This window comes from Squalius cephalus (assembly GCF_949319135.1).
Source record: "Squalius cephalus genome assembly, chromosome: 3".
Taxonomy (NCBI): domain Eukaryota; kingdom Metazoa; phylum Chordata; class Actinopteri; order Cypriniformes; family Leuciscidae; genus Squalius; species Squalius cephalus.
Genome location: NC_137124.1, coordinates 35,450,943 through 35,474,307, shown reverse-complemented (window position 1 = coordinate 35,474,307; position 23,365 = coordinate 35,450,943). Strand labels below are relative to the sequence as shown.

At 36.8% G+C, this 23,365-nt stretch overlaps 2 protein-coding genes across 3 annotated transcripts; both read left to right on the top strand.

Moving 5' to 3' along the window:
• Nucleotides 1-3,038: 3,038 nt before the first annotated feature.
• Nucleotides 3,039-12,400, top strand: got2b (glutamic-oxaloacetic transaminase 2b, mitochondrial). The gene is made up of 10 exons (XM_079865329.1): nucleotides 3,039-3,253; nucleotides 5,538-5,694; nucleotides 7,078-7,206; nucleotides 7,309-7,368; nucleotides 9,028-9,186; nucleotides 10,205-10,309; nucleotides 10,490-10,640; nucleotides 11,458-11,623; nucleotides 11,704-11,854; nucleotides 11,972-12,400. The coding sequence occupies exons 1-10, from the start codon at nucleotides 3,048-3,050 to the stop codon at nucleotides 12,092-12,094; spliced, it is 1,407 nt and encodes a 468-aa protein (XP_079721455.1). The 5' UTR covers nucleotides 3,039-3,047; the 3' UTR covers nucleotides 12,095-12,400.
• Nucleotides 12,401-15,144: 2,744 nt separating this feature from the next.
• On the top strand, nucleotides 15,145-23,289 carry slc38a7 (solute carrier family 38 member 7). Of its 2 annotated transcripts, XM_079866167.1 has the most exons (13): nucleotides 15,145-15,319; nucleotides 16,472-16,523; nucleotides 16,618-16,914; nucleotides 17,027-17,080; nucleotides 18,217-18,361; nucleotides 18,441-18,585; nucleotides 19,784-19,882; nucleotides 19,972-20,029; nucleotides 20,620-20,734; nucleotides 20,827-20,974; nucleotides 21,064-21,263; nucleotides 21,353-21,404; nucleotides 22,086-23,289. In XM_079866167.1, the coding sequence occupies exons 3-13, from the start codon at nucleotides 16,651-16,653 to the stop codon at nucleotides 22,192-22,194; spliced, it is 1,389 nt and encodes a 462-aa protein (XP_079722293.1). In that variant the 5' UTR covers nucleotides 15,145-15,319; nucleotides 16,472-16,523; nucleotides 16,618-16,650; the 3' UTR covers nucleotides 22,195-23,289. The 2 variants fall into 2 exon arrangements, with proteins under 2 accessions (XP_079722293.1, XP_079722292.1); XM_079866166.1 differs by having other exon boundaries at nucleotides 15,148-15,319; nucleotides 16,472-16,914.
• Nucleotides 23,290-23,365: the final 76 nt, after the last annotated feature.

Genomic DNA, 23,365 nt, shown 5'->3' with positions numbered 1-23,365 from the left:
GTTAAATGTAGAGAGTGTAACAGTGATCGCCATGTCTCTGCATTGCACCCAGGGCCTGCTCCATGGGCCGAGGAAGCTCCAGTAAAAGAGCGAGAGCAAGGCGGGAAGTCTGAAGAAGATATATCATCTGATGTTACTTCTAAGTGCACAGATATCTGTGGCAAAGCTCTCAGATAGATCATGCTCGAAAATCTGTTTGGTTGATCCATCTAACTGTCCTAAAAAGGCTGAGAGGATGTATGTAGTTCTGGACGATCAGAGTAACCGGTCTCTAGCCAGGTCTGACTTCTTCGAGTTGTTTGGGATCAATGGAGCATTAATACATAGAGGAAGAAGTACTTTAGAAACCAGCCTTTATTAATTATTATTGCAGAGATGGGGTTTGGGGCTGGGTCCGTGGGACTGTTTCTGGGGATTCACTTTTTATTTTGCCTACCTTTTATCTTCTGCATTCTCCTTACCATTGTCTCCTGTTCTTCCCTAGACTCCAGAAACAGTCCCACGGACCCAGCCCCAAACCGAATCTCTTAAAAATTAATAAAGGCTGGTTTCTAAAGTACTTCTTCCTGCCTCTATGTATTAATGCTCATGGGTAGCCTAAATGAGTTCCATTCAGACCTTAACATTAAGTATTTTACTGTTATTTGTCAACAAGATTCAACAAGACATTTTCACCTGACTAGACCCAATGTTTAGATCTGTTGTGGTATTTATGCAAATTAGCACATACGTAATTAGATTATGCACCGTTTGTCCATGTTAACAAACAATTTCAAAAAACTTGTAATACATTTTTTGTTTGTCTTGATGTAAGTAATCAACTCAGTAATTTTCATGGTGATATCTAAAGGTTAAAATTTTTACCCTATTCACGTAAGAAAAAGAATGAATAGGCGAATGAATAGGCTATATTTGAGTCTTTTTCTAAACTTTCCCCTAATGGGATTCTTCGGGGCTTTTTTTTTCCTTACTCAGGACATACTGAGGATACAAAATCATTTGAGTTTGCTTCTGTTGCAATTTGTTCAACCTTTTTTCATAAAATGACTGGACTAGTAGTACATGAATGAATCTGTGTACTAAATGACTCTTTTAAGTGAATAAATCATTCTTGCACTTAATCATATATTTTGTTCACTGAAGTCTCTTCCTTTTAAAGTATACGTTTTGGTGTCTTTTTCTGCTTCCACAGACTGAGCACAACCCATGCGAGTGTGGCCTGTGAAGGAGCATTTCATTGGTTGTGAATATATACTACCAACAAATTTGTGTTTGAAGTCTTAATTAACCCTATTTGTGAAGGAATATGCACATAAATATTGTTCGCATTTTTATTTCTGTACATAGGCCTACATGTTTTTACACTTAGTTAAAAAAATACCTGCATTACACCTATTTTTAGCAGTATCTACACTGTAAAAACAAATTGTGTCAAGCTTAAAAAAGTAAATGTTCACGCTGCCTTAAAATTTTAACTTTAGTCTTGAATTGTAGTTTTGAAACATGAAAAGTAACTTCGTAATAAGTGATAACACCCACAAAAACAAAACAAAACAAAAACTCATTGGACAAACTCAATTTAATTGAGGGCAGAATTTCCATCCAATAAATATGTGTAGCCCCAAATCATTAAAGGCTGATTCATGCAATGAAATGTAATTAAGTTGGTCCAACTTAATTTGAACAAATACAGTTTAAATGAAATGGATACATTTATGAAGTGATTTTTAATGTTTGTCCAACTCAAACTAATTTAATTGTAAAATCAAAAATTTGAAATTCTGAAATCCTTCCCCCTATGGAGACAATATATAGAGACAAAAATTGGTTGAGATGTTTTTATTTAAAAGTCATAGTTATTTACTGTAAAACAACCACAATATCACATAGAAAAAGGAAAACATCCAATAGCTGTCAAAATGCTCAAAATGATTGTGTTGCATGCTCCGTTAGGGCCTGATCTGTTGTGCAGTGTAAATAACCTGTATGACAGTGCTGTCTTTGCAATGTGGTCTCTGAATGTCAGCTGGTCATCAAAGATTACCCCAAGATTTCTGGTGGATCAGGACAAAATTATTGTTGATGAGCCTATAGCTGGATGGTGAAATTATGCTGACTCGTCAGAGTGGCCGAGAAGACGAGAAGTTCTGTCTTTAGATTGAGTCGCAGCAGGTGATGTTCTTTCATCCATGCCGAGAAGTCCTCCAGGCACTCCAACATCCGTGCAGCTGCCAGATCGTTTGCCTGACATGAAAAGTAAAGCTGTGTGTCACCAGCATAGCAACGGTAGGAGAATCCATGTTCCTGTAATAGGTCCCAGTAATGAATATATGGAGGAGAGGAGGGGTCCAAGGCCTGACCCTTCAGGTACCCCTGTGACTCGTTGATGTGCTTTGGATTCCTCCCCTCCTGAGGCAACATTGAAAGACCTACCTGTGAGGTAAGATCCGAACCAGCAAAGTGCAGTTCCCATGATGCTCAGCGAGTAGAAATACCATTTAACAAAATGTCACAAGTAAATCAGATTATTTGAGCAAATATGACTTAGGCTATTATCACTAGGTTGTCACATTGATGTTCAATGATGCCACGATGATGTTCACCAAACTGTGAAAGATGAGATTTAAAGTGCATTTGAATACTCGTATGAAAGCTATGCTTTTGTTTACAATTTACATCTATTTCCCCCAACTCTATATTCACCTATGACACACTGACTGTACATTCCTTGCAAGTCTTGAACTGATTTCATACTAATTTGATAAAGTTTATTTTGGTACCATTGTCTGATCAATATAACACAGAGAATTGGAATAGTGGGAAATAGGGATCTTTTTTGTCCTATTTTTAATAGGCTATATTTGATGTTCTATCCAACTGTTTTGCTTGTAATATTGCGATTAACTAGCCTACTTTATTGTGCTCATGATCGATTTAAAAATCATAAACAACATTTAGATCTGATTCATGTAATTCTGTAAGAAAATTGTCCGATGTGTCAAAGCCATTTAAGCTTGATGAATACAGTACTCATCATCCACCGCTAGATGGAGCTGTCACGCGGCACTTTCATTCATGAGCGCGCACTCTTGCACGTCTTGCACGCCGACAACCGCGTGGCGCGTGCCCGTTCCCAGTCACTCTGTGCTTCAGCCGAGACAGCAGCAGCAATGGCTCTCCTCAAAACGACCAAGATCATATCCTCTGTTGGGAGTTTGACGCCTTCTTTGGCTGCCCTACCCATTCGAGCCAGGTAAGGAACCTTAAATAATCTGTCTGTCTTATTCTGTGACATTTATGTTATATTTTGAGAATGAATTGCACTGAATTACTTTAAGTTGAAGTTTAATACATGCAGGATGGAAAATAGGGTTTTCAATAATACTATTAAATAATACTAATGGATTAAATTAATTCTTAAAACTCACGGCATCAGATTTGTGCTCACGGTCACGCGCGTGCATAGTCACATCCGTTCACATGGAGTTGATGCAGTCGAATGATACACTGCAGCTCACGATATTAGACCATGTGGGTGTTGACAGATATCTGTTTTATAGACTGCTTTGTATTATCATCTTCAAGCCAATTTCTAGCTGCTAATGGATCAGATTTAACACAAAAAATGTAAAGCGCGTCTCTAAGTTACCATGTTTACTAAAAGAATCATTCAGCATCCCTCTGACCTTCATCTCGAAAAAGGCAAGACATTCAACACTGTTTTCCTTATTCTACATTAATTTTTGGTAAGAGCTGTCCGTCACTTAATATTGTGCTTATGGATAGGGGTCAATACTTTTTTAATCTTGTGTGTTGTTGTATAAATGACTCGCATTCTTATGAGCGCGATAGCGTGCATAACCATTTTTGATCTCACCAGGAGACCGTACGTACAGGTTTCCTGTGCGCCCATTGGGTGGAACAAGCAGGTTTAGCTTTCTGATTGGCCATGTTGCTTCCGGGTTCTTCCGTCAAGAAATCATGGTAGTCTGTGTCCTTTTGCACTTGGAGAGGGCAAAGCAGAGCTGATGATGAACGAAGATCAATAACTCTTATTTAGTATGATATTAAGTTTTTCTTAAAGAGATGCAGCCACTTATGCCACACCAACGGCCTCATGTCCACGTATTTGATAGTTAACATAAAAGGGCTGTATACTAATAAGGCCTACTGCCATTTTTTGACACTGTTATTACATTTCTCATTGGCCACTATAAATTGAGCTTTTGTACAATTTTGTATTATATTTTAAAGTCTGGAATTATTGCAACAACCAAGCTCCCAAGTAATGTCAGATTCCAAGTCTCATAGCGTTGTATAAAAACACACACATAGACTAAATAACCCCTTTGACACACTAGCTATGCAGTAGGAGTTTTTGAAACTTGACTCCATGACTGACCTTTGACTCCTTGGGACTGTACATGGCCTCAAATGCACTTGAAAAGATATAGCAGAGCTTACTGATGCTATCATGCAGTAAATAGCATTAAAGGCGCAGTATGTAAGATTTTTGCATTCGAAAATCAAAAAACCACTAGAACAATGTTATATATTTTGACTTATTTACTTGCATTATCCCAAATGTTTCCAGCAATGTTGTTTAATTACAGAGAAATCAGCTATTTTATTGATTGATTTATTTTATTATTTTATAGAGACAACACTATTTTGTCAAGTGGCTAACATGGCATAATCCTGAAGAGCTTTATTTGTAGCAACAGTAAAAAAAAAAAAAAAATCATCATAGTATATGTATATTTAAGTATATTTAACAGTATTATATTTCACAGTATATTTAAAAATGATTTACACAAAATGAAAGGGGCAGCAGCGGCCGTCTGCAGCATATAGGCTAAGCATAATAAAATATAACCTCAGTAACTTAATAAAGCTTTACTACATTAGCTCATCCATGAACATGATTTCTGTCCCGTTGGATTGCTTTCCATGGGCCGTGGAGGTGAAGATGACAACTCCCATGATTCCACACTCATGGGTTGGGGGGGGCGGAAGGGGGATTATTTCCAGTGTCTGTTATGGTTATTGTCCCGTTTTAGGGATTTGATGGTATTCTGATATTTGCTGAAGCTTTATCTTGGTATGCGGTATTACCATCATGGTATTGAATTAAGTTACAAAACTTAATTGTGATCCTCCTTATAGTTTTAATAACTTTTTTTGTTCTTACAACAACAAAAAGATCTCTGAATCTAAATTGAAATACACTAAAAGAATACGCAAAAACAATTATAAAATAAATGTTTCAAACTGATTAAAGTGTAAAATAACTATAAAGAACAATAATAAGCAGTGCAAACTGCTTAAAAAAATAGCCTAAAGTCTGTGATAAATGCGAATTAAAAAATCTGCATGTCTGTTTGAAACATTAAATACAAGTTTGTGTATTGTTTGAGATTTACAGTAGTTGAGCTGGGTAAATAGTATATTATTGACATGTATTTTGATCGCCACAGGCAAGGCTGAATAGTTGTTCTTATTATTATTTTTTTATGCTTTGCTATGTTTTATTTTAGCTCATGGTGGACTGAGGTGCAGATGGGACCACCTGATCCCATCCTGGGGGTGACAGAAGCCTTCAAACGTGACTCAAACTCTAAGAAAATGAACCTGGGTGTGGGGGCATACAGGGACGACAATGGCAAGCCATATGTTCTGGACTGTGTCCGCAAGGTATGGACCTTTTTCTGTATACTGAGCGTGGGGGGGAGAGTTTAAAGGGGTCATATAATGGTACATGCACTTTTACAAGTTGATTGCACTGAAATGTCTGTTGGCAGTGCCTGTACACAACCATCCTATCATGATTAAAATCCATCCAGTGGTTTTGTTTTAATCTCCATATATGTTTGACCATCTATGAAATCAAGCCGTTCGATATTGTGACGTCATAAGATCGTACGCCCCTCCCGCGATTGTGATTGACAGCCGTGTTTCAACACAAGACCCGCCCTGAGCGAGCTGTGACAGCCGTCGTCATAGTAGTCCGCCATTGTTGATATGCTGGAGTAGAATGGCGTCTAAGCGATTGTGGTGTTCTGTTCTTAGATGTAATAAGGAACACAGCAGTCATTTGGATGTTCCTAAATCTGAGCCGTTGAAGATGCAGTGGCTGAGTTTTGTTTTTGAAGCATATGCCCAAAGGATTGACGCGGGGATTCCCTCACGGGGATTCCCCACGATTGTCCATGCTTTCATGTTTACGCGAATCATTTCACACTGACAGCTTTACAAACGAGAAAAAACGGATCGGTACCAACGTGTTACTGCTGAACCTCCAGAAGATGTGAGTGTAATGTTTTATTAACCTTTATATTAGTATTTATATTAATCTTTGCGAAATTTGCAAACCTTGCTGCAGGCTTCACAATGAATGCGTCTAAGGTTTACACTCAGGGTACATTACGGCATGTTTTCTATGTACGACGTTCTCAATATAATTCATAATCACACGTTTATAACGAATAACACGTGGTTATTGTGTTAGATACGGTGTACGCACAGAACAGAGGGGCGGGGTGAGCAAAGCTCATTATCATTTAAAGACACATGCACTGAAACGGCGTGCTGAAAACAGAGCTGTTTTTGACCAGGTAAAATTAGTGTTTTCTTACAATACTAATGAGAATTTTTAATTAAAGTATATTACAAACTTTTAATTTAGACCCTAAAGAATCATATTAGCTTGTACAAAAATGGCATTATATGACCCCTTTAAACCTGGTGTTATCTTTGATTCAGAGTTACAGGAAACACAAGTTTCAGGCGGCTTGTCAGTGATTGACCAATAGTTTTCAAGGGTAGATGTTTTTGCCTTCGTGTCAGTGTGCTCCAACAGTATTGGCAAAATGTAGGGGGTGGTGTGTGTTAACATGTGCATTTGGTTTTCTGTATTTCTGCAAAGTCACCCTGAACTCAGTGATTTGAGAGGCTGTCTCTGATTAAGCAGTCTCCTTCAATTACAGTCATGACCCTTAGCTATGTAACTGTGATGAAATATTTTATTCATTTAGTGAGTAATTATTTTTAAATGAAGCATTTTTTTGTTTTGTTTAGGCAGAGGCTCTGATTGCCTCTAAGATGCTGGATAAAGAATATCTGCCCATTGGGGGTCTGGGTGATTTTAGTAAGGCTTGTGCTGAGCTTGCACTGGGGCCGGACAGTGAGGTTCTCAAAAGCAAGAGGGTGAGTATGCCTCTCTAGTTCCCAGTGAGTCTTGGATAATTTATTATTTAACATGTTAATGCTTATTTAGCAAAACACTTCATCTGTTTTTCCCCCTATTAGAGCATCACTGTCCAGACAATCTCAGGCACTGGTTCTCTAAGGATTGGAGCAAACTTCCTGGTGTGTAATTCATTCCTTCTCTTCATTTCTTCAGCCAAAAAGTTTTGCATCTTCACGTTAAGGAGAAGGAGATTTTAGGGGCCCGTTCTTCGTACGTGGATTACTCCGTTATCTGGATTGTACTGTTGATGATTTGATATAATCCAGGATTGTTAGGTTCTTCTAAGCTCATCCCGGAGTTGCTGTCATAGTAACAGGTCCGTGAGCTCAAACCTGCTCGGGAGCCGACTTATTTCATGTAAACAGGATTAGATCGCATCCTTTTAAGCGGAGGTGATGCTCACCCAAACAAATTTACTCACCCTTAAGACATTCTAGGTTTATATGACTTTCTTCTTTCAGCCAAAACACATTTGGAGTTATATTAATAAATATCCTGACACTTCCGAGTTTTATAATAGGAGTGAATAGTAACTGAGATTTTGATGCTCAAAAAAAGCGCGTCCATCCATCATAAAAGTAATCCACACTGCTCCAGGGGCTTAATAAAGGCCTTCTGAAGCAAAGCGATGTGCTTTTGTAAGAACAATATCCATATAACTATAGAAACTATAATCACTGGCTTCCAAACGCAAGTCTAGTTCCGGCGGGAGAGTGACCTCTGACCCGATGCATGACGTCTACTGGTGAGAGTAGGCGTCTCTCACGGTTCAAACTAATTCTCATTATTTCACTTTAAAAATTCTCGTTCTACACTTCTAGTTTGTGACTGGTGTTTTGTTTTGCTCTATCCTCTGCGCTTCCGTGTTTGTCTTTACGTCACGCGTTGTGTCTGAAAAACGAAAAGCAAAAACGCTTAGCTTCAGAAGGCCTTTATTAACCCCCTGGAGCAGTGTGGATTACTGTTATGATGGATGACCTCAGTTACTGTTCACTCTCATAAAGCTTGGAAGAGCCAGGACATTTTTTTTAATAGAACTCAGATTGTATTCGTCTTAAAGAAGAAAGTCATATACACCTAGGATGGCTGAGGGTGAGTAAATTGTGGGATCATTTTAATTTTTGGGTGAACTAACCCTTTAAAGAGTACTTTACTGAACCAGGAACAATAATAATTTAATATAATAATAATTATGAATTTTAAATGAAAGTATTATTTTAATGTTGCGTAGTCTGGCACAATATAGACACCGACAGTTTTACTAACTTGGAGATTTATTTGTGAGAGAATAAATTCCTAATAATTTTATTTTAGAGTCTTACACACACGATGTACAGTTAGTCTGTGCCGTGCATTAATTTGAACAGCTATGTTGGGAGATGCGCAGGAGATGCAGATAACTTTGTAAAAAATGCTGTCAAATGTTTAATTAAAGCTTTCACGTAAAAAATCTGCTTCAAAGGTAAGATTAAACGAATTGCTAATTACAACATTGAAATAAAAATGTAAAGCCTGTACAAATAGCCCACTAGAATTAATGGAAATAACTGGGAATCATGTAACAAACAGTACACATTTCATTAACCCATTATAACTTTTATGCCGGTTTGGTTGCTCGGCTGTTTCCTTATAAAGGCCCAGATATTTGTCAAGTTTTTCGTCAGGTGTTTGATGTTCTTTTTTTCTATATGATGTAATTTACCTTGCTGTCTTGCCACCAGCCAATCAATGCATTGCTGATCATATCTTGCACCTCTTTCTTTTCTTTTGTCCATTAGTCACGGTTCCACTTGGCAAAGGATGTATACTTGCCGAAGCCATCTTGGGGAAACCACACCCCTATTTTCCGTGATGCTGGTATGCAGCTGAAAGCGTACCGGTACTATGATTCTGCTACCTGCGGCTTTGACTTTACTGGAGCACTTGATGACATCTCGGTGAGCCAGTTCTACACAGCACACTTTCCCACACAGTCTTATGAGCCTTTAATTAGTACACTACCCTTCAAAAGTTTTGGCTCAGTAAGGGTTTTTTTTTTTTTTTTCTTCAGTAAGGACAAGTTGAGCACCTGCTGCAATATTTCAATCACTAAAAACAGCGGGACATTCTAAAACCATTAACGTGAAAAACACCTAAAGTGCCTTGATGTACTAAAACAGTGATATTAAAGGATCAAATCACTATACACTCTATTGATAAGCCCAGAATATGAGCACATCACACTAAGCGTATTCTTTATAATGTTTTTTTATGGAAAAACACTTTTATGGAAAAACACTTATTGAGGAACTGTGTGTTGCTTTTATATTCTGGATTCATCTGCTTGCCTGTATGTAGTATGCAGCATCATTGAGGTGTATATTGAATTTGGTCTTTTAATATCACTGTCTTCCTAGTGATATTAATACTTAGCTCAAACCTGGTCAAAATAATTGGCGAGCAATGGAGAAATGCCTTGTTTTGCCCTCCAGGTTGGCAGTCTTATAAAGGTGTGACGTCATGTGAAAACTATGAAGCACAACTGTTTTCAAATGTGATAAGAAATGTTACTTGAGCACCAAATCAGCATATTAGAATGATTTCTGAAGGATCATGTGAAACTGAAGACTGGAGTAATGATGCTGAAAATTCATCAAATGAATAAATTATATTTTCTAATATTTAAAATTAAAAAATAGATTTATAAAATGATTATAATTCAAAAATGACTGTATATTTAATCAAATAAATGCAGACTTGTTGAGCGTAAGAAACGTTTTGTTGGTTTTTAAACATGAAATTTTTCTGACCCCAATCCTTTGAACAGTAGTGTATGTATTTAGCGAGAAAATGTTGTCCTTTCTGGCTCTATTTTTCACATAATTTTGGTTAAAGTCCCTACTGACATGATTATGTAACTAAACTATGAATCTCTCTAAGATAGACTGAAAGTTAATCATTTTTCTCTACCTACAGCAAATTCCAGAGCACAGTGTAATCATGCTCCACGCTTGTGCTCATAACCCCACTGGTGTCGACCCCCGACTAGAGCAGTGGAAGGAGCTCTCGGCCGTCATTAAGGTGCGCGCGTGGTGTTTTTGTTTGTATCCTCCTTGCCTTCTTTTTCACTTTACAGAGGCATGACTTCAAAAGCACAGCAAAAAAAAACAATGGTGTTTTTTTATTATTCTGTAAGAACTGATAAAGACACTTGTCCTGACATTGCTTCACTGTCTTATTGTCCTCTTTCTCTCTCTGCAGAAGAAGAAACTTCTGGTGTTCTTTGACATGGCTTACCAGGGCTTTGCTAGTGGAGATATTAATCGAGATGCCTGGGCTGTGAGATACTTTATTGAGCAGGGCCACAACGTCCTCTTGTCTCAGTCATTTGCTAAGAACATGGGTCTCTATGGTGAGTATATTGTGTGTGTCAGGGGCTGCATTTACACCGTAAACCATTGTCTTTTTTTCCCCCACCTATATATAGCACAGATTGGATCTTAATGTTTGCATGTAAATTGCAAGAAATGCATTTTCATTTATTTTTTTCACAAATCTAATATGTATGTAATATTTGGTCATCTGACCTGTGAAGAACCGACTACCCTCTTTAATCTAAATTGTTGGTCCTTTGCTGAGGCATACATTTATCTAATCATTTTAACTAATATTAAAAATTAGAACGCTAAAGATTTTTCCAAGTTAAAAATATATTTAAATAAAACTATCCACATACTAGACACTGAGTTATTAATATAACATGATTGTAATTAATATCAAAGATACAGTGTGTCCCTTAAATGCACACAATAAGTTGTTCTGTTCACACAGCCTGTTCTGATAGCAGAATAAAAAAAATCTAAGTACTATTTAAGCCAGAAAACAACATGCAATATCCTAAGAAAATAAGCCAATGAAGAAAAAGCAATAAAAAAATGAAAAAAACCTTTTTGGGGGTCTGTAATATGTTTTACTGTTTTTATTTGAATTCCTTGTATTTTAAAGAATTATTTTATGCTCACCAAGGCTGAGAGTTAAAAAGAACAGCATTTATTTGAAATGGAAAGCTTTTGTACCATTATAAATGTATTTTACTGTCACTTTATCAAATTGTATCCTTGCTGAATAAAAGTGAGTAGTGCAGTTAAGATAGTTGTACATTAAAGGATCTTCCAAAGACTATCTAACAGTTGGTCATACACAATCATAATTGTACAACTGTATCGTAGGTGAGCGTGTTGGAGGGTTTACAGTGGTGTGCGCAGATGCTGAGGAGGCTAAAAGGGTGGAGTCTCAGCTGAAGATCCTGATTCGCCCCATTTACTCCAACCCACCCATGAATGGAGCACGCATCGCTTCCACGATCCTCACAACGCCAGAGCTGCGTTCTACATGGTGAGAAATGCTTGCACACTCCCCACATAGAGGTTCTTTTTCTTTTCTTTTTTTTTTTTTACATAAATGTATTCCTGTAGGCTGGAGGAGGTGAAGGGAATGGCAAACCGTATTATTAAAATGAGAGAAATGCTGGTGACTAATCTGAAGAATGAGGGCTCCACTCACAACTGGCAACACGTGACTGATCAAATCGGCATGTTCTGCTTCACTGGACTCAAACCTGAGCAGGTACAGCCCTTTACACACTCAAAAAAACTAGTATAATTAACTAAATGTAGCGTGTTTAACTAAATGTTGTATATTGGTTTAAGCTCTAATAGTTGGAGACTGTGTATTGTGTTTCAGGTGGAGCGTCTGACAAAGGAGTTCTCTGTTTACATGACTAAAGATGGCCGTATCAGCGTTGCCGGTGTGACCTCTGGAAATGTGGGATACCTTGCACATGCCATTCACCAGGTCACTAAGTAGACCAAAATGATGCTGATACAGGAGACTTGTATACTGGTCCTGTTTCTGTTAGTCCATCCCACTATTCCTCTTTGGAATAAGATCTCGGCTTCACTTCATTTGGCTGTTTTTCTAGGTCAACATGGATCCTGAACATGTTATCAGGGTGTCTAATGGTAACCTATAAGTCATCTTGTGGGTTATCTTGTGGTTCTGTAACTGAGCACATTTGAGAACATTTTTCATCCTGTTAAAAATTCCGTATGAATTTTATTTATTGTGTGAGTGAAGTAAAATGAACAACAATAATAAAGAGTATTGTCCATTTATTGTTCTCTGTGATTTTCATTGTTGGGGACAGAACAAAGCACACACATTGTTAACCACATATAGACAGAAAAGCCTGTATATCAATCTGATCAGTATCAATGTAGGAAAATCTGAGTTCAGTCCCTAATCTGTTCAATTTTACCTTTTGTTTCTAAGAAAAATAAATGTAATTGCATAATTGAATTTAAGAATTGCTCTTGTACAGAAATCTGTCAAAGTTAGTGTGTGATTCCTTTTTAACACAAAGCAACCTTTTTATCTTTTACAACTGCTGGTAATCTCAGAATTTTTAACATCAGAGCAGGGAGACAGACGTCAGAAATTACAACAACAAAAAAAGGGCCTCTTAATGGAAAAAAATAAGATAAATCTTACAGTGTCTGACCTTGACCTGATATTCAGTATCCCGTGTAATATCAGTGAGGAAAAAGAGTAAAATAGAATTTTGTAGTAATATAAATTGTAGTCCAAAAGTGATCGCGTTAATAAAAATGTCTTTACTACAAGGAACTGCATATTCAAAATAATTTTTTTTATTATTATTTGTATTGTTAGAAACATTAAAACTGGCTGTTACACGCGGTATGTATCTATAGTCTATACATACATTAGAATATTTTTCCCCAAGCCAGTACATTTCATACTGGGTTATTTTGTCATGCATACAAGTTGCTGGTTGTACAAAAGTATCCCGATAATATTTAAAAACTTTACACTGGAAAGTAAATGGGGGCTTTACATACAAAAACATACACTTTTTGAAGAAAACCATGGATACATAGATACATTTGTCAGAAAATTATCTTTAAATAAAACATCTTACTATAAAAAAAAAAGTATTCTCCAAAATGGTGGGGGCAGATTCATGCTCAATATTGTCACTTCATACCACAGACTGTTAAAAAAAAAAAAAAAAAAAAAAACATACATTACATTAAATATATACATTGTTCCAAAGCAGATTCACTGTAGTGACGACGGAGGCTGAAAGTGGATTCTTATCAGGAAACAGCTTTTTTTTTAATAAAGTTTGAATCGGTGAAAACAATGGAATCGAGTTAGAGGTGGGCATAGATTAATTTTTTTAATCTAGATTAATCTAGATTAATTTTGAAATTAATCTAGATTAATCTAGATTAAAATGGCTCATTTGAATTCTGCCGAAGGCATTCAGAATATGTGTGCTACCCAAATAATGACTATAAAAGAACGGGTTTCTCAAGCCAGGTGGCGCATTAGACCAGGGGCTCATCTCCTGTTTCCAAAATGCATCACAAACTGCTTGAGAAAGCTGTTCTACTCATAGACTGTAAAAGGTTACTACTGTACTGTTACCGTCCATAGGCAACATTAGGTAGGCCTATGTTATTATCAACTACTATAGGCTATCAATTAGGGATGGGCGATATGGCCTAAAATCTATATTGTGATATACATTGCAGCCTCTTGCGATAACGATATACAGTATATTATAATAAAACCATTTCAGAACAGGTTACACAGACCCTGCTAAACAACTGCTAAATGTATTTTTTTTAAAGGGTATATGTAGTTTTGAGAACATATATTGTGCAAAACTGTGAGTATACAACATAATTTTGCAGATAAATAAAATTTAAGTACACTAGCTGCAGAGACTTAAGTAGGTCTAATGTTTATTATAGCTTTGAGCTTATGAAACCCCAAACTTAAAGTGATAATATTGTCTAACTGATGTCTTTTCAGTTAAAAAGAAACACAACAACGATTCTTAAAATCGGGCGTAGACAGAGATTATGTGTTGACGTTACACCACTAAGATATATTGGAATGAGAATAATACGCGCGCGCTGGTATTCAGTGATATCATGTTTCGTTTTGAATTTGAGGTGGTAGAACGGATTAGTCGTGTGTTAACTTACCGAACCGTTACCCCACACACTCTGTCTATAGTTTGCTGCTGTTTGTCGGACGGCTTAAATCCGAACCAAGTCCAAATAATGGATGTTGCAGCTTTCACTTTCAGCCGTGTTTACTTAAGATGACGACGAATATGAGTTGCAGCCGGGTTTACCTCGCGGCCGCGGGTAGATTGCGTCATCATCTCCCAACCCAACTTGGGGAATAGATTAACGGCGATATTTTTTTTATCGCGCGATAAGAGTCTCGCGTTAACGCAGCGCGTTAACGCCGATAACGGCCCACCACTAAATCGAGTCGACTACATTACCCATAATGAGCTGAATATAGAGAAACGAAGCTTTTCAAAGCTTCGATTCAATTGAACCAATTGCTTCGCAAAATGATTCACTGTTTCGAAGCGTTCGGAGCGCCACACACTGGTGACGCCTGCTGGTCAGAGCAGTGTAAATACAACATAAACTCAGGCTAAACATGGTTTAAAAACACCCTTTACAAACCCATTGCAAATGCCTTATTGAAAGTAAAAATCTATCAAATGCAATTAACTGATCATCTAATAAGATTATTTATCAAGTGTCTGTATAATATTTTTTTTAATAAATTTTCAGTGCTTGTTTTGTTTGTTCCATGGATGGCTTAGTTAAACAGACCAATAAGAGACTATTAACTACTATTATTCCTTTTAATTATACTAATGTCTAATTAAAACATCTAGAAGAAGCCTCATTTACTGAAATCACGTGACTTTGGCAGTTTCTTCACGCTCCGAAATCACTGATTCGAAACAAAAGATTCGTAAAGGTTTCGAAGCTTCACGAAGCAGTGTTTCGAAATCGCCCATCACTAGCTGGGAATGTTGTCATGTGACCATGTCTGTGTCAGCACTCAGCAGCTAATCGATGAGTCTATTTCAGTGGAGGCAGCAGCCTCATCTTTATTTCAGTTCCTCTCTGGAAAACATCTCCTCGAGGCTCTTCATCACGGTGCGGGACTAGCGAAGAACATACGCTTGAGGTGGGATATCTGCTTTATCACATATCCTTCATACCTGGACAGTTTATTAGCTAAACAAGTGCAGTGCTATGTGAGTCGGTACAGTAGGGGTTCGGGTGTCATGGCATGTTTTGTGCCTTTCTGATTTGTGTTTTTACCCTTTTAAGAGTAGCGAATGTAGAGTTCATTTTCCTTACGATTGAAATCGTGCCTATTAGGAGTATGATCAGTGTCAGTTGCCTTGACTTGGCCTAATGTTTTGATTGAATCTTATTGTCATTGAGCATGATGATCGGTGTGTGGTGATGTAGCCTAACTGCTATAATCTCAAACGACACCGTCATAAACTAACGTTAACGTTACCACCACTGTCCTCCTCGGACATTTAGACATTTAGTTCAGACATTTCATGCAATAATCCCAAATCGATATGCGATTGATCAGCTTTTAATCGAGCTGCTTTAAAGATAATGTTCAGACAGTGCTTTATTCATTCTCTAGTGGACAGCATATTTCATTTCCTCATCGCATGTCTGAGATTTTTTGAGATTTCTGCTTACTGATCAGCTGAGAAATACAATTATGTCCCGTGACTCCCAGACTTGTCCTAAAGTGCAAACCTCTGTGTCATCAAAACTACCATGTGGACTGTGATCTTGACGTATTGTTCTCAAGTAAGCAAAAATATCTGTCAAGACGAGTCAAAAGCAAATACACTACCATTCAAAAAGACAAGAAAGAAATTAATACTTTTATTGAGCGGGGATATGTTAAATTGCTCAGACGTCAAAAGTATAATGCAACAAAAGATTTCTATTTCAAATAAACCGTCAAATAACTCAATTTCCCGGTTTCCACAAAACTAAGCAGCACAACTTCCAACTGATAACAAGAAATGTTTCTTGAGCAGCAAATCAGCGTATTATAATGATTTCTGAAGGATCATGTGACACTGAAGACTGGAAATCAGCTTGGCCATCACAGAAAATAAACAGTTATTTGAAATTGTAATACGATATCAGACTTTTACTGTTATACAATTATGCAATACAATACAATTATGTCTTGTGACTCCCAGACCTAAAAGTGCAAGTGCAGACCTATGATGCTCATAAACCGTTTTAGTCAATTTGTGAAAACTACCATGTGATATGTTTCCCTCTTTGTTCACAGATGACATTGAACACTGAACACGACTCTCTGTAACTGTATGGACCCTGTGGAGGTGTGTTTGCACCTTTCCACCCTCAATGGTGGTGGCTCTGACTGACAGCACAAGTGTGTTTACCTCTACTTTTACCCTATGGTGTCCCTGTAAGTTTATCTGAGGGTGTGTGAGAAAAGCAAGCGTCATGTCGAGGGCGGACAGGGCGATTAACAGTGAAGTGGGCGATTGGGGCTACAGTGAGGATGCTGGTGAAAGAGCACGGCTTCTGCAGAGTCCCAGCGTGGACTCCATCCAGCTGCCTAACCAATCAGACAACAGAAGGGGAGGGACATCTACATTAGGGGCTGTTTTTATCGTGGTGAATGCTGCTCTGGGAGCCGGACTTCTCAATTTTCCTGCTGCTTTCAACATGGCTGGTGGTGTCACAGCCGGAGTGACCCTTCAAATGGTGAGAGAGACTTATGGACTGTTGTAAATAAAACCAAAAAGTGTTCAATTAAAGACATAGTCCTTTGAAGTTTAATGCTGTGAAATTCAAAGTTTGCCTTATTCTTTTGCAGTGCATGATGGTCTTCATCATCACTGGGCTGGTGATCTTGGCTTATTGTTCTCAGGTAAGCATATATTGTATCAGACTCATCAAGAGAAAATGCACATCTGTTCAGATTTATTTGAAAGATATTAATACTTTTATTCTGCAAGGATGCATTAAATTGATTAAAAGTAACAGTAAAGACATTTATAATGTTACTAAAGATTTATATATCAAATAAATGCTGTTCTTTTAAGCTTTTCAATTCATAAAAGAATCCTAAAAAGTGTATCATGGTTTCCACAAAACTCTTTTCAACATTGTTTCTTGGGCAGCAAATCAGCATATTAGAAAGATTTCTTTGATGCTGAAGACTGGAGTTATGATGCTGAAAATTCAGCTTTGTCATCACAGGAATAAATTACATTTTAAAATGCATTAAAATAGAAAATATTTTTTATGTATTTATGTTTTTACTGTATTTTTGATTAAATAAATGCAGCATTGGTGAGCATACGAGATTCCATGAAAATAAAACCTTAAAAAATCTTACCAACCCCAAACTTTTGATCGGTTGTGTATATATTTAGTTTTATAAAAAACGTTTGAATATTAACTTCACAATTGAACGTTTTCACATTTCGAGTTTTCTCAGAAGCGGAAGTCGTCATAGTTGGATTAACTTTTATAGCGGTGAATGAGAGACTACTCTAAATTTTTTATTTTTTTTTCCCATTTGCTCAAATAACAAAAGAAAAACTCTACAATAGTGTTTTCACACCTTTTAAAAAGAGGAAGAAAAAAAAACAGTGAGAGATTGTTAACAGCAGTCACTCAGAAGACAGAAAGATGTCATTTTTACAGCCACTCCCATAGCCGCTGTATTAGAAACACTTCCACAGCAGCATTTACCAGTTTTTTGTCATTTAATGCAAAGGTAATATAATACAAAACATAGTATTATAAATGTACATGCATTAAATTGTAATGTGGACTCTGTAATGCATTTTCTGTAAAGCTGCTTTGAAACGATGTGTATTTTGAAAAGCGCTATACCAATAAATGTGAATTGAATTGAATACATATATAAAAAACTTTGCAGGATTTACGATGCTGATGACCGTAAAAACGCGCCTTCACAGTCTGTGAAAAGAGTCCATAGGGTACCTCAAAATTTCTAAGGCTGAGCCCCACACCTTTTTTTTTTTTTTTTTTTAGGTGAGCAATGAAACAACGTATCAGGAGGTGATTCGTGCTGTGTGTGGGAAGGTTCTCGGTGTCACATGTGAGCTGGCCATCGCTGTTTACACCTTTGGCACATGCATAGCCTTCCTTATTATTATTGGAGATCAGTTGGACAAGTGTAAGTATATTAACATATACAAAGATATGTCAAAATAGTCTGACTAGACTTGTCTGATTTTCTGTCTTTCTTGCTACAGTGATTGGTGCTATAAATCATGAGTCAGAAACAGCGACTATTTCGCACTGGTACACAGATCGTAAGTTCACCATCACTTTGACCTCCGTGCTGATCATTCTGCCTCTGTCCATACCCAAAGAGATTGGCTTCCAGAAGTATGCCAGGTAGAAACGTCTTTTTTTCGTGTTGTTTAACTGTAGTTTTGTCAATGCATTGCAGTGTTATATCACAGCTGTGATGAGTGCAGATGTTTTTCTGTAAACACAATTCCACTTGATTATTTAAGCAGTGTTGGGGGTAACGCATTACCAGTAACTTGAGTTACGTAATCAGATTACTTTAAGTAACTAGTAAAGTAACACATTACTTTTAGGTTTACACAAAATATCTGAGTTACTTTACTAGTTACTTGAGTTACGTAATCAGATTACTTTTTTAAGTAACTAGTAAAGTAACTCAGATATTTTGTGTAAACCTAAAAGTAATGTTACTTGTTATGTAATCAGATTACTTTTTTAAGTTACTGGTAAAGTAACACATTACTTTTAGGTTTACACAAAATATCTGAGTTACTTAGTACTTTACTTTAGTACTTTACTTTAGTCAATACAAGTAACGCAAGTTTTCCCATGTATTGACTGACAGCTCTCCTGTCCCCTTGTTGAGAGAAACCAGGAGTAAGTGCAGAGGCGTTGAGTGTAAACTTGATGGTTATTGTAGTTCTAAACTAAATGTGAGCATGCATTTACTAATCTCACTTGCACAAAAAAAGATTACTCAAAAAGAATAAAATCAGTGAAATGCAAAACCAGAATCCTACGCAAACCTCCAATAATTAAATAAAACAAATATGTTTGTGTATTTAATCTCACTTTATTGACAAATGTACTTGCTGCTGATAAGTTAGTTATAAGTCAGTTAAACCAAAAATGACTTTAGATTTTTTGTTTTTATTTGTGAAGTAAGTGTTAAACTTTCTTCTCCTGCATCCTATTCTTCTGCAATCCAGAACGGCAGCACGGCTGAAAGTTTTGTTTGAGCTCCGCCCTCTACAGTACACGCGTGAATTTGCATTTCCTTCAGCCTTATTATTTTAATTTTGTTGTGTAAGGGCCTTTACATTTGCCCGAAAATGAAACTTTTTTTTTTGTTATAAAAAAACAAGCCCACCCCAGGTGAGAAAAAGTAACGCAAAAGTAATGTAACGCATTTCTTTTCTTAAAAAGTAATGCAATTAGTTACTTTTTAAGGGAGTAACTCAATATTGCAATGCATTACTTTTCAATGTAACTTTCCCCAACACTGTTCCTCAGTATTTGCCGGTTAAATCATACATGCATATTTGTATTGATCAATCTGTAGCACCCTGAGTGTTATCGGGACCTGGTATGTGACAATCATAGTCATTATCAAATACATCTGGCCTGACAAAGAAGTTTCTCCAGGAATCATCCCAATCAGGTCAGAAGTACATTTTATATAGTTATTTGAGAGAAACAATACAGAGTAAATTGTGATCACTATTATAATGTGACGTTTTCGTCTTTCAGCCCTGCATCCTGGACCGATGTGTTTAATGCCTTGCCTACAATCTGCTTTGGTTTCCAGGTGTGTAAGTAGACTTTACTCTAATTTTTTTTTTTTTTGACTTTTCCCAGATTTTTTTATTTTTATTATTATTATTTTTTTATTTTTTTTAAAGAAGTCTCTTGCTAACCAAGGCTGCATTTATTTGATCAAAATATAGTAAAATCAGTAATATTATTACAATTTAAAAGAACTGTTTTATGATTTAATACATTTTAAAATGTAATTTATTCCTGTGATGGCAAAGCTGAATTTTCTGCATCATTACTCCAGTCTTCAGTGTCACATGATCCTTCAGAAATTTCCTTCAAAAAGTTGTCCTGCTTAATACTTTTGTGGAAACTGTGATGCGTTTTTTTTTTTCAGGATTCTTTGATCCTAAAAAGAACTGTATTTCAATGAAATAGAAATCTTGTAACGTTTGTCTAAACTGTCACATTTGATCAATTTAATTGCATCTTTGCAGTATAAAAGTATTAGTTTCTTTCAAAAGATACAGACCCCTAACTTTGAATGATAGTGTATCTGTCTCAGCCAATGAATTAATGTCTGAATTCATTCTACTTTTGAAATCTAGCAAATCATCATTGTCCTCGCACTCTTTTTCCCAGTGTCATGTCAGCAGCGTTCCTGTTTTCAACAGCATGAAGAAGCCAGAAATCCGGCCTTGGTGGGCAGTTGTTACAGTCAGCATGATCATCTGCCTCTTTGTGTATACAGGCACGGGTGTGTGAGCTTAAATTTGCCAAAATATTCGAATGATAAAGAGATCTAATATGAGCTGGTTGTATAAGCTTTGGGCTTGTTCTTTTCCATAGGCGTCTGTGGCTTCCTGTCATTCGGCTCAAGCGTGAGCCAGGATGTATTAATGTCGTATCCATCTAATGATGTTGCGGTGGCCATTGCGCGAGCCTTTATCATCATCTGTGTTGTTACCTCGTATCCAATTCTGCACTTTTGTGGAAGGTAACAGGCTTTCGTGGTCTATAGACGTGTGTCGATGAAGGATGCATACAGTCAGTCTAAAAGGATATGTGTATTTGTTTGTGCTTTAGGGCAGTGCTGGAAGGTTTGTGGTTGCGTTATAAAGGAGAGGAGGTGGAGACAGATGTGGCTAAGGAACAGAGACGGAGGATAGCGCAGACGCTCGTCTGGTTTTGCCTCACACTAATTCTTGCTCTCTTCATTCCTGATATTGGACGAGTCATTTCACTAATTGGTGGTTTGGCTGCGTGCTTCATTTTTGTTTTTCCAGGTATTAAAAGGAGAAAGATCTTAGACTGTACTTTTGCTTGCATCTCATAATATTTTCATCATATTCATTCTTCTAATGTTTGTCTATAGGGTTGTGTTTGATTCAGGCAAAGCTTTCAGAGCATGATTTCAGATCAGCCAGGTAACTCATTTATTACTTATTAAAGGATTAGTTCACCCAAATATTATGCCATTACTTACTCACCCTCATGTTGTTCCGAACCCATAAGACTTTTGTTCATCACTGAAATAGAAAGGAAGATGTGTTTAATGAAACCTGAGAGATTTCTGTTCCTCAGATGAAGGACCATTTCACCAAAAGTTTGAAGTTTGTAAAAGTAATCCATATATTTCCTACACGCACACATAGAGCACATCAAATATGGTAAACGGTAGCTCAAACATACTTCCCTATTTGCTTGCTTGACCTTTGAGATTCTGTTTGCCATATTTAATGCGCTCTTTGTACTTTGATCAATGAATAAAAGGCTAAATTAAATGCGTTTATCATATAAAGCGATCATGTCTTTTTAGAAGACTTGGGTTAAACCGCTCGATTTATATGGATTAGTTTTACAATCTCTTTTTGGTGGAATGAACTTTCAATGGAGGAACAGAAATCTCACAGGTTTTGTTCAAAAATATCTTCATTTGTGTTTCAAATATGAACTAAAGTCTTATGGGTTTTGGAACAACATGAGGGTGAGTAAATGATGAGAGTATTTTCATATTTGGGTGAACTAACCCTGTAAACAGTATTCAGCAATGCCTAAAGATTTGTGTATTAAATGATAAAACTGATAACCTTATTATTTCTCTGTAGTTGGAATGCAATGGTGGCCTATGGAGTCATCATGGTTACAATTGGCGCGTTCATCTTCGGCCAGACCACCACGAATGCTATCTACAAAGATATCATCAACAGCCCATAGGGAGGGGGAATGGGGTTGTTGTGACCTCACCAATATTGGGCTATGAACCAATAGAGATAGTTAAAACATGGGAATGAAGACTGTCCAAAAATCATGTCTACCACTGACCTCTATTACGTCTTCAGGAGAAAATGAGAGTTTTAAATGTCTCATATTGCAAAGCATGCAGTCCCACAGAAACCTGTACCTCTTGATGTAGTGGATCAACCACCAGCATGCAACATCAACCTCTCTGCTCTGGCTGTTTGTGAATGGAGAACCCCCTGGAAAGGATGCTATACTTCTCTGTTCTGAATGGATGTGGACATTGTGTTAAATGCTCCTAAGTTATATCTTCCAAAATATAGTCTGTTTCTTTTGAAGTGTAAATTTGTCCCCTTTCCCTTCTTTTTAAGTTTTATAAAAGAAAAATTAAGAAACTGATTTTTATGATGGCCTTATATACTTGACATTGCAAATATGGTCAGTGTTCATAATGTTTACCCTTAAAATCTTATTGCAAACTTTGTTTTTCTCGATGACTTGCACTGCCAAACATGTAATTCAATAGCTCCAAAAGATCTGGGAAGATTAATAGTGTGTGTCTGTGTGTGTCGTGTATATATACACCGCTTTAGACTGAAAGTGACAATTTAAGATGTTTTTCAGAGTATTCTTGCAGAATGGTTTTTATTTTTAATTTGATGCATTGTTGTTTAGCTAGATTTTCTAAATGTGCTTTTCATGAAATAGTTGTTTTGGCCAAGGATGCAACAATCTCTGGTTTTATAAGTTCACTGATACTTGAATGAGTGTAATGACTACTCAATGATTAACTTGAAAACTGCAGCATTCATTTGCATTTAATTTTGTTTTAGGGTGGAATCATTGGTATTGAAAAGAAGCATTTATCTAGTAAGTTATTTTGAACCATTCTCCAAACAGTTAAATTGTGTAAGTCACATTGGTGTGCTGGTTTCATATTAGCAAAATTATTATGTCATATCTCATGGATTTAATCAGTAACACTAGCATGCATGTTCGCCTTTTCCTCAATCATTTATTATTGTATGTTTACAGTTTCAGTGCAATCACTAAAGGGATGTTCCACATTACACTGCTCTTCTTGTGCTCTTTTTTTCTTCAACTGCAAGATGCTGTTAAACTATCATGCATAACTAAAAAATATCAA

Coding starts and splice junctions, on each gene's coding strand:
- got2b (XM_079865329.1), top strand. CDS start 3,048: ATGGAGCTGTCACGCGGCACTTTCATTCATGAGCGCGCACTCTTGCAC. Junction 5,695..7,077: donor TTCTGGACTGTGTCCGCAAG/GTATGGACCTTT, acceptor TGTTTTGTTTAG/GCAGAGGCTCTGATTGCCTC. Junction 11,855..11,971: donor CTGGACTCAAACCTGAGCAG/GTACAGCCCTTT, acceptor ATTGTGTTTCAG/GTGGAGCGTCTGACAAAGGA.
- slc38a7 (XM_079866167.1), top strand. CDS start 16,651: ATGTCGAGGGCGGACAGGGCGATTAACAGTGAAGTGGGCGATTGGGGC. Junction 18,586..19,783: donor GGCTTCCAGAAGTATGCCAG/GTAGAAACGTCT, acceptor ATCAATCTGTAG/CACCCTGAGTGTTATCGGGA. Junction 20,030..20,619: donor CAATCTGCTTTGGTTTCCAG/GTGTGTAAGTAG, acceptor TCTTTTTCCCAG/TGTCATGTCAGCAGCGTTCC.